Below are 11,535 nucleotides of genomic sequence, written 5' to 3'. Positions count from 1 at the left end.
ATAGATAGATAGATAGATAGATAGATAGATAGATAGATAGATAGATAGATAGATAGATAGATAGATAGATAGATAGATAGATAGATAGATATAGATATATATATATATATATAGATCAAAGTTAGGCTATGACATGAATGAGCATCATAGTAGAAGTCACAGTGAGGTGGGGATGGGAATAAAATCGTGCAACAGACTGATCGATTCCTGCCTTCGGGAGTGGCGGAACACGTCAACAGCTGTTGTATATTACATAGGGGCTGTTACCTTATTCTCAATGAATGAGCAGGCACAGATGTTGAACTACAAATAATGCACATGTTGATTTGCATACTGCCTGAGGACAAGAGTTCAGCTGCTGCACACATTGCGGTACTCACCTTCAATTTGATGGTGCCTTTATCTGTAAAAGTAGCAGAAGAAGAGAGAGTACTATGTGAAATGGCTTTTGGAAACTGTGTTGCCCACACATTTCAGTAAGTTATTGTCAAGGTATGAGAGCTACAAGTATATGGTTGAGTTTGCTTTGAGGAGGAGTTTTGCTTATTTTAGCAGGAGATCCAGCTGCAACCCGTCTCCATGCAATTCTGAGCAGAACAGAGTGAGTAGCACCATCGATTAGCGGTGCTGTCAAACAAATCACGCTCTGTGTACACTAAAAGGCTGGTCGGATAGACTAAATCGATGCAACCATGGTGTGTCGTTCAGGAACACACAAAAACTCCTCCTACCTGCAAATTTTCCTCTTAAATCTTAGAAATGTTGTCCTCACCATAAACTGTGCTGTGACTGTGGGTGACTGCTTGTCCTTTCACAGACAGCTGTGCCTGGACGCGTGTTTCTGCTTTTGCATTGAAGATGGTGACGCTCACACTCTCCTCTACACCGGCTCGAAACACTGAGGGGGCAGCAACCAGGTAACCTCTGACAGAAAACCATGAGATAGAATGAAGGAAGAAGAAAAGAAAACATAGGGACAAATTAGAGGACAAGAAAATCAATAAACAAAAGAGGAAAAAGGAGTCACAATTTGAACAGATGAGACAGATGTTGGAAATACAAAGATCCCGCACAGCTCAACACTGACCCATAAGTCTCTCAAGTCTACAATTAAGCCCCTGATTCAAATAACCGACCCGCATAGCTATGACGCATTACAGGTAACTTCACAAGGTACTTTGCAACATCAGTTTGGCTCTTGCAAATATCACAAGTCTTTATCCAATATAACAGGTGAAATAATGCTTCTTTTGCTTGAACAAGGGGTTTTCCAGAACACCGTCATTGATTTGGACTGCAGTGTGTTCCCACATTATTGAAAACAGGTGAAGAAATAGCAGGTTTGAAAAAAAATCACCACAAGATAAACTGCATCCTACAGTAACGTAAGGTAACATAAAGCACACATTACAGCAGCGAATGGTGTTGCAGAATTTATGGTCTACCAAAAGGGTTAACACCACTGAAAGTAGGCCAGATGCTGCAGGTTTTCCCCTCAAAGCCAGCTAATTTTTTTTTTTTTTTTGACAATCTGATGCTAGTAACTGATGGGTCAGCTATGGGAATGAATAAAGTGGTAATGACTGAACAATGTAGAAACCCATGTGTCTCAGCCACTGTCACAGAAGGAAAGAATTTCAATAAAACAGGGAAAATGGTGTGTATGCTTGGTATGCAGTGGTCAGGATCTATCACACATATCTCAAGGAAGAACCAGTGCTAAACTAATAACAGTCATGTGAGTCAAAGCTCAGTAATGTTGGGAGCGAAGCTTTGCTCCTGTGGTCTCAATCAATTCAATTTGATTTATTCACAGCATAGTTCTCAACAAATGTTAACTCAAAGAACTGTACTAAAATATATAGAATGTATTTATGCCAAGAATGTATGCCAAGGCAATGGCATACATTCTAAATACTATAGTTTCTGGTTATCAAAACACTGGCATCAGACAATCTATTGTTGCTAAATTTGTTAAAAAAAATAAAATAAAATATGCAGGTTCTACAACAGGGGTGGGCAACTCAAGGCCTTGAGGGCCGGTCTCCTACAACTTTTAGATGCGTCTCAACTTCAACCCACCAGAGTCAAATAATGAGGTTGTTAGCAGGACTCTGGAGAACCTGACTGCACTTAGGAGGTGACCCAGCTGTTTGATTCAAGTGTGTTGGACCAGGGAGACATCTAAGAGTTGCAGGACACCAGCCCTCGAGGACCAGGATTGCCCACCCCTGTTCTACAAGTTTGGGATCTGAAATGAGTTGCAGTTTTCTGGCTATGAAGCTGCATATCTGCAAAATAGTCATGGTCACCAAGGACCCGAGTCCAAAAGAATCAATAACTGGCAGGTGAAGTAATCACAAAGCAGTGGAAGAAGGTGGACTGGTCTGATGAATCATGTTTCCTTTTATATCACATGAAAAGCTGGGTAATTGTACCTTTCTATGAGAACATATGGCATCAGGATGTGGGAATAAGACATGCCAGCAAAGGCAGTGTAATACTTTGGGTATCCAAGGAAACCTTTTGTCTCACCATCCATGTGGATGTTATTTTGACACATACCACCTACCTAAGTCCAGCTGCAGACCATGTAAATGGTATTCCGTGATGGCGGAGGCATCTTGCAGTAGGGATAACCCAACTTGCCAGAAGGCAGAAATGTCTCAGGACTGGCTTGCGCAGCACAAGATTGAGTTTTAAATGATGACTTGGCCTCTGAATTACCCAATTACCCAGATCTCTGTAGGATGGGCTCGTCAAACCATTTCAATACACAGAGGAGCGCTCCAAACTTACAGGAGCTAAAATGATCTGTTGTCAACATTCTGCTGCCAGATACCACAGCACAAATTCGGGGGTCTAGTAGAGTTCATGCCTCATCAGGGCTGTTTTGATAGCAAAGGAGACTACTCTTCTAGAGGTCATAATGCAATATCCCTCACGTGCACAATGCACAATTTATTGAAGAATCTGGCACATTCTGGTAAAACAATGTGTGTTTGAAAATGTTCCACACTGAATCCATCCCTTTGTAACTGAAAACCTTCTCTGAAGATCTCACAAATCAGAGTTGAGTAAACCCTTGAGCACAAACCCAATTGCATGCATGAGAGTAAGATCAGGTGGTTGGCATTACAGCACTGCAGAGTTAGGGCCAGAGGCAACCATAGCTCCAGTGCAAGAGTCATGAGAAAATCCCTGGAAATTAAGACCTCAGGAGAAGGCGGATAATATGGGGAAATTGACTGTATGTGTTTGATCTGAGGAAAGTTTAACTCGCCCTATGATGAGCCTGGATCAGGTGGTACTTATTTCAATCACATGGCTGCTGTTATCAAGTTCTTTTTTGCCCAGCTGTTCTCCTTTTGAGTGGTTAGTTATTGCTTACCATGCAAGAGTGAGTATTTTAGGCGAGGTCTCAGAAAGGTGGTCACAAGGTTGCATGTTTTTAGGTGCTGGATCTGCAAGCTTTCTTCAGAGCTTGATACCAAACAACCAAAGCTGCGTTTGGCCGGTCATAACTCTTTGCAACTCCTTATTAATAACACTCAAAGTCCTCTTTAGTCCACTAGAGCAGCTGTCTGAGCGCATCACTGTGCCAGAGTCTAAGAGGGTACTGACAAGCTCAGGAATCTATTTATATTTGTCATTCTCACAGCACATACTTTGAGTCACGTTCCATCACAACAACATCAGCAGTGTAGGATCTCAGACTATCATTCTGACCTCAGGTCAATAGCACCAAATAGTGAATGAACACTGTGAAAACATAAGCGCTGAGAAGACAGTGCCGTTAAAAAGTCCAAGACAAGATTTTATGTAGTAAATAATAATAATAATAATAATAATAATAATAATAATCTCACCAATTTCCTAGTTTCGGGAATATTTACGCAAACACAGCTCTGCGCTCATCTCAAAGACACTCCAAACAACACGGGCTACTTACTGTCGTTCCTGCGCACAGCTTCTGCACACGCTGCAGATAAACAAGGTCCACGAAAGGCTCCAAGCTCTCCAAAACATCCGCAGCATTTTTTCTTCACTTGTTTTTTTGGCTTCAGCAAGCTACCAAAACGTCTATATATCGGCTCTCTCCTGGATGAAGTTGGCCGCTTTATATCCAATAAACACGGGAACTCTTAACAGATTCCTCTCCGTCTACCGATCCATTCTGGTTGATTTAATTTGAATGCTAGGTGTGCAGAGTTGTTGTGATCATCCCTCTTAAACAAATCTAGATCCAAGCATTTTTTTTTGGAGGGATCTTCCTCTTACAGCAGCTACACCACCAGCCTTCACCCGCCCCGGTTCCGTTCTCTCATATTTCAGCATTAACATTTGTTAGTGTCCTCCCACTTCTGTCCGCTCGGAAATGTCTCAGGAAAAAAAAAATCAGGTTGTATGACCTTTTAAGCAAACTCTCGCTGCTCATGTTGTTCCTTGTGATTTCAGATCGGTTTGTCTAGAAGCGATCAGCAGCAGGCAGCGCTTCATTCAGATTTCTGCGTCCTCTGCTCACTCCTCTCTCCCAAGACAGCATGACTCTGACCAACGAAGCGCCCAGGCAATAAGATACTCGCACAATGCGTCCATTTCACTACAAGCAACAATTACATATGTCTTTGCTACAAAAAGTCCGGAGTGTGTATTCAAAGTACATACTGTCAAAAGTAAATAAATAAAAAGTTTGCACTAACAGTCTCATCTTACATGTATTTTGGACACAGGCTGCGTTGATTTCTGTGGCATGTTATACAGTGGCTCCAGCAGGAGGCGCTGTTTCTTGTGCGCACATTTACCTGTAAAAAGCCCTACACCGCACCAATCAATTAAAACAGAAGAAAATACGTTTTAAAGCTTTTTGTGAGATGTCTGGCCCACATGAGGAAGCCATCAACACAACATTGTTTTGGGAGGTTTACCCTGTTTAAACCTTAGACAAGTAAGAGTGTAAAAGAATTTAAAATCAACCATTCCACTGAAAGAAAATAATCTAAAAAAAAAAAAAGGAACACATAAAAGTCAGACAAATATGCTTCTGTCTGACCATCCAATTAAGCTAGAGCTAGAAAAGACCTTCTTGTTTATATTTTGTGTAAATACTTAAGTATTGGTAATTAATCACTTAATAGAAATACATAAGATTTCACATAAATGTGAATTTTTCTTAAATTAAAGGACCTGAGTATTTTTGAATTTTCAAAAAGATCCTCCTGCCCACCACACAAAAAAAGAGGCTGAAACTGTTTACATTTGAACTGGTTGTAGTATATGGTCTAAAACACCAATGCTGCTTATTAGGCGATATAACATTTAAGCTGTAAAGCTGAAGAGAGCACAACAATATTCCTGGGCCAAATAATTCTACAGCCAAGATTCAATCCCCTGCTGGCTGCAGCGGCACTACGAGCCCACAGGGAGACTACACTGAAGTTGTTGATCACAAGAGCTACTTGTGATCAACATAAAACAAAATTGAACCCTTAACGATCAGATACAAACTGGTTCATGATAGGATTGCTCTCTCAATCTTTGCTAGTGTTCAATAAACACATATTTGATGTACATTACAGGGTGATTTGAAGAATTAATTTTCATATTAAGAGGTTACCAAAATATCCATTAATCCTTCATCATCTCTAGTTGCTTGTCCTTTTCGGGTCACGGCGAGGCTGGTACCCATTTACCACCATCACTGAGAGAGAGGCGTGATGCACCCTTTGCAGGTCATCAGTCCATCATAAGGCAACACAAAGATACAGGACAAACCATACACACAAATACTTGAGGATAATTTAGTGAAACCCGTCAATGTAACAATCATGTTTTTGGACTGTGGGAGGAATCCAGAGTACCCAAAGAGAACCCATGCATGCACAAATTAGGGGGGTACAGGAAAAAGCACGATGGGTGCTTATGAGAACTAATTAGATTTTATTTGACACATAGGAAGTTAAATTATTTCAGGTATCTTTTGACAACATTGACATCACAGGTGTTATGAACTTATCCTACTTTTGCCAACTATTAAAAGAAAAACTGAATATACACAGATCAATGCAGATTTATTAAACAAATTAAAAATTTATTGATACAAACTGTGCAAACCATCTCATTTACTAATCAAACATACACAACTACAAACAATTTAGGAGTGCTAGTCACAACTAGAACTTTCAAATCGAGTGCTTGAGGGATTTGGGTAGCAGACCAAGCGCAAGAAGAACCAGCAGATCTTGAAGTCAAATGATACTATGATCACAAGTTTGTATGTAAGGTTTGTTTTGATAAAGGCTGCCACCAAGTGGTGACAGGATGTATGTGCAACTTTAACTCAGGCAAACAAGTCAAAGCTCTGTTTGGTAACAAAAATATTTATTGAAATGGTTTCACAGTAAGCAGTTGGATAAGTGCAAATGAATGAAGACTGGTGCAAAGAAAAATCCCCTAACTGTTTTAAGAAATATCAAACACAGCACAGCAATCCAGCACATAAAAATTAACAGTTAGCCTTTGGAATTAAACATGGTGACCTTTTATTTCTCATTACATTATACTAAATGAAGACAGCTCTCAAAATAACAAACATTACCGATATGAAAAGAGTTCACATTCCAAGGTGATTCAGAGACCTGAGGTAAGACCACTGATTTACTGCACAGCAGAACATTGAGAAACACAAAATGAATGATGTTCAATAAAAAAATAAAGAAAATCAGCCGTATAGAAGAAAACTTGTTTAATGCAGGTTAAACTCTGCTTCATATTTTTATTGGAAACTTAAAGAGCTCTGTTACAGGAATAAGGGATGACGAGCACCAATTAAGAGACAGATATCTGTATCAAGTACATCCGTGAATGATGCTCTTCACAGTGAGGCCTCTCTGTTTCTCAGATACTATGCTATGATACAGTTTACAATCCAGACTCCCTTGTTCAGGTTCAGTAAAAGCACTTTTGGAAAACAACACCTGGTTATGCTGATTTACTTCAATGCCATACACCTGACAAAGTTCGGCTGTAAGGGATGGTTCCAAGGACAAGAGCTGAGCGAGTCTGTCAAGAGGAAAGCGGCAGTTGCGGCTGTGGTATCCGTGGCAGTATATAAGCAATAAGTGTCTGCGACATGTCACCAGGTGGCGGTGCAGTGCACAGGCCTGCAAAAAGTCCAGCTTCTGCACTAGTCGGAGTAAATGTACATGGTTTCCCTCCAGAAATGCTCGATTGATTGCTAGAGCAAGTTTAAGAGAAGGAGTTTGGCGCAGGCGCTCAGGGAGTTCCAAAATATCCTGAGTGGCGGGACTTGAACCTACAGAGAAAGCATGAATTGAATCAGTTTGGGAGAGTTTATTCTTGGCGAGCCACCAGTTCACATAAAAATATGAGACCACAAATAAATATTTCCAAAACTTATTCCACACACAAGTATTTGATATGTATTCAGCATGCTAAAAATAGTGATAGGATGAAAAATTACAGACACAATCAGTTGATAGTATACATGTGTACGCCTTAAAACAAATTTTCAGCACTTAAGTCTTCTTTAATTTAAGCATTTCCATAATTGTAGTCAATCTAATGTTTTGATCAACCAAATATTTGACCAGTCATGTTTCCTGTCATTGTACTACACATCCTTCTCAGCATATTGGGTTGGGCGCTTTTTGCACTTGCAAAAAAGCGAGTGAATAATTCCTTAGTAGTATGTATCTGAACTATGTTTTGATCACGCATGTCAGGTTGTGGGTAAATATTTGCACCACCTGCCTGATACGTTATCGCTTTACAATGAAACTATACCCATTTGTAGTCAAATTTTGACCGCTGATTGGTCAGTCGTTGACAAACCCACTGGATTGATTGACAGGTGGAGTCATTTAATTTCAAATCATAAAATGTGTCCAAAACAGCTAATCTGTAAATAGACATACTGTGTCAAAATGGCTGTGATTCAACCAACTAACATCTTTAAATAATTTTAATTCAATAGTTTCCCAATTCTCTTAAAAACTGATGTTAATTCCAAGTGACCTCCTGGTAAAATAGATCTTAAATACAACATACATAAACATGAAAAACACTGACTAGGAAGTTTTCAAGAGATTAACTGACCCAGGTTGTAGAGAAGACCGAGAGTCTGAAACTCCTCTTGGTTTGGATATGGTCCACTTCCAGTTTTGTAGCAGTCAAACAGCCAACTCAAATATTCTTGTAGGTGTGTATCATTGATGCGTGGATCGTAAATCCGCAGTGGCTCACCACAAAGTCGATAAGAAGCGTAGATGTGGAAACGCACTGTTGGCTCTAAAATGGCCACACAGTCCTTTCCAGACAACCTTTGGATGATCATGTCCTGTTTCACACTACGCAGTCGATCAAACACAAAGCTGTACACCTGAAAGGGAACAAGAAGTTCAATTCCAAAAAGATGGTTGCGTACAACTTTCATCTGACAATGTTCTTGGTAGTGAATCACAATGTCACAAGTACCTTAGATTCTGCACTCATAGTGCCTTGCCAAAATACTCAAGTTTTTACATTTTGTTTCAAGCCTACAAGCACAAGCCTCCATGATTTTATGTAATAGACTAACTCAGTTGTCTAAGTCCAGTCGAGAGGTTTAATCACCCATCATCACAGCAGGATGCAGGACTTGCACAAGTCAGTGTGAATTGGCACACTTTGAGTTATGTGGAATGTTAGCTGTCTTTTTCTCTGACCTGTCTGATGCGTTTCCTGGTCTCAGTGATACTTCGCGTTTACCCATGTTCCTCAACAAACCTCAGAGCCCAACCAAGAAGAGCTGCGCCTATACTAAGATTAAATTAAACGCAGTTCATCTATATTGATTAATTCTGTGATTTGTGACGGCATTTGATTGCACTTGATTTTATTTTGACGTAATAATGTAAACGGGGCCAAACACAAAAGCATGTCTAACCTTTCTGATTTTTTTTGTTAGAAATGTTTCAAATTATGTATAATCTTCTACTCTTCTACTTCAGAAATGTGTGATGCTTATTTGCTGGTTATTTAGATAAAATTCCAATAAAACACATGAAAAGTTGTGGTTACAATGTGACACAAATAAAAAAATAAATGAATAATATAGGAGAATCCATACTTTTGCAATGTAAGCTACACCCAAATCTTAACTGAGGTTTAATTTATAGTACAGCAACATGTTTTTACACGTCAATATTAATCTCGATGCAACTGAATTACGGCAACATAAAATAGTCAGATCTTAATAGCAATAACTCAACATCTTTAGAACAGTAAAGCAAGTTTTCTTAAAATAAATAAAGTAATGTGGTAACTCTACTTGCCTCAGTCCATGGGTGCAGACTAGTTGACCCTGCTATCTCATCAATAAGATAGCAGACAGTCTTCAGCAAAACATCAGGCGGTCGCAGGCAAGAGGGCTTTGTCACATCTTTTCCTGCTGCTGGTCTGGAATACTCCTTGACAGCACGCAGAGGATCTCCCTTTGGCTTTCGAAAGCTCTCGGTACCAGGGACCACTTCGAAACAGTGGAGTCGGTTTTGAGACTCACGGTTCCGTAGCTCTTGAGCAGGACACATGGTTTGACAGGATGCTCTGGGAGCCATTTCCTTTATTTCTTTTCCCTGGTCTTCTGCTTCCACCTCATTCTTATGAGTTTTGCTTTCACTTTGACATTGCTTTTTGTTCCTCGGACTCCTCCATCCACCTGATGGTGCCCTACTGTTCTGCAACTGAGTGCTGTTTAAGAAAAAGTTAAATATAAATGATTGAAGTAATTTGCCTTATTTAAAAAAAATATTCACTTTGTTGTTCAAATAACATGTTCTCTAAAGAAAAATAATTGGATTAGTCATAAGCTAAAATGCAACAGCAATTTTCAAGTACTTAATTACAAAATTGGAGATTTTCATCATGAGCTATTTTGTTAGTAACATAAGGATAACAAGCTAATATTTGCTTATTGATTAGTTAAGTTTTTTGCTCGGGTGTAGTCTGCCTTTTGACAGACATTCTGCCTGAATTTGTAAAATTTTAGCTTTTAAAAAATGTGTATTCTGAATAAAGTGATGTTAGTTCCCAAGCAATAGCTATAATTTAATTCAAACTTTATCAAAGACAGAATCCTATATCTCACATTTTTATTGATTTCCCATTTGTAAAATCTGACCATAGCAGTTCAGAGCAGTAGATTTACAATTATGTACCACTTCTTCTTTCCATCAGCTGACTGACGGCACATAAAAATATGAGGAGGAGTGGAAGACCTATGCTCCATGTAACTGAAAGAAACTTTACTTTTTTAGCAGGAAGGGAAACAGAATGGCTTGTATTTTGTTGTGGATTTAAAACCCCTTATATCTCAGTTCCGTTGATCAGTCCAAACTTGGAGCCCAGAGTTAAAAAAAAATATGTTTACAAATGCACTCCAATCTGTCTGAGCTTGAGATATCTTGTAAAAAAAAAAAAAAAAAAATTATATATAAAGTGTTGGGTTGTATTGTGCCAAAACTTTAACACATTTGCATGACAGCGCAAAAGCAGGTACTGTATTTGTTCTGTAGTAACAATTTATCTCTATGAATTGGCGCTGGTTCACTTTTTCTGTCCTACGACAGCGTTAAGGCTTTAACTACTAAATTCTACTATCACCGTCCAAGTCAACCTGAAGGTTTAGAAAGAATTAAGTAGTCATATTAGTCGACCCCAAATCAGTTGTCAAGAACTGTTCACTTGTCATCCAACATATCATTCTGTGAGAGGAAGAATTAGTGTAAATGTTTCACCTCTCTTTTGACATTGTTTTGTAAAAGCCTGATAGGTGTATAATAATTCTGTACATGTAATAGTAACGGCGCTGATGATTCGTTTTTTTCATTTATTCTTCCAAATAAAAATATCGCTGTTTTCTTTTATCTTTCTAACTCCAGACACTTTCATTTGAACCCAATTCTTAGTCTTGTAAAATACGTGAAGAGGCCGTTACCTGAGTAACACTGATTGTCCCCTGTAGTAGTTAGCTTGCTAACGACCTCAGCTTGAAAATAACCCTCATAAAGAAAAACGCGGACATTTTTAGTTCATAGTAATTTAGTTACTCGTTGGAACCTTGGCCCTAAATTTATTTTGAACAAAAGTTACATTTAAAACAGTAAATTCAGCATTTGCACTTACATGCGCGTACCTCTCCTTCGGCTCATTGGCTCATCTAAACAGGAATATCGTCACTGTCTGTACGTCTCCAATAAAAATGCGCTTGGTTATAACGTCATATCCGGAATAGGGTGCAATTTTGTTTACGGTAGTTGAAGCATTTTAAAATAAAAATAAATAAATAAATGCCCATAAAATGACTATCGGCATTTTCTGGCACATGATGTTCAAAACCTTTGGCAAAATTTATGTGTATTAATTTTAGAAAATGTGTTATTTGATCAAAAACAAATTCATACAATACTATTTTATTTTATGGGCAACATTTTATATTCACAAATGCGAGATTGTAGGAAGGCGTGTATCATCATT

General features: G+C 38.8%; 2 protein-coding genes across 2 annotated transcripts in view; both read right to left on the bottom strand.

Annotated features, from left to right (window-relative positions):
• Nucleotides 1-4,616, bottom strand: part of cpamd8 (C3 and PZP like alpha-2-macroglobulin domain containing 8) — a 41,986-nt gene extending 37,370 nt beyond the window's left edge. The window contains exons 1-3 of the mRNA XM_016674593.1: nt 3,953-4,616; nt 773-924; nt 267-403 (exon numbers count right to left, since the gene is read on the bottom strand). Coding sequence (XP_016530079.1) covers nt 267-403; nt 773-924; nt 3,953-4,038 — 375 coding nt within the window. The 5' untranslated portion in view covers nt 4,039-4,616. The remainder of the gene's footprint in view (nt 1-266; nt 404-772; nt 925-3,952) is intronic.
• Nucleotides 4,617-6,363: 1,747 nt separating this feature from the next.
• Nucleotides 6,364-11,293, bottom strand: sac3d1 (SAC3 domain containing 1). The gene is made up of 4 exons (XM_007558736.2): nt 11,185-11,293; nt 9,336-9,750; nt 8,119-8,401; nt 6,364-7,315 (listed from the first exon to the last, which is right to left on the bottom strand). Exons 1-4 carry the CDS (start codon nt 11,208-11,210, stop codon nt 6,849-6,851), a joined length of 1,191 nt encoding a protein of 396 aa, XP_007558798.1. The 5' UTR covers nt 11,211-11,293; the 3' UTR covers nt 6,364-6,848.
• Nucleotides 11,294-11,535: the final 242 nt, after the last annotated feature.

The sequence above is a fragment of the Poecilia formosa genome, unplaced genomic scaffold (assembly GCF_000485575.1).
Source record: "Poecilia formosa unplaced genomic scaffold, Poecilia_formosa-5.1.2 Scaffold98, whole genome shotgun sequence".
In the NCBI taxonomy this organism is placed as follows: Eukaryota; Metazoa; Chordata; class Actinopteri; order Cyprinodontiformes; family Poeciliidae; genus Poecilia; species Poecilia formosa.
The sequence above is the reverse complement of the archived record's forward strand: the minus strand, read 5'-3'. Positions and strand labels throughout refer to the sequence as shown.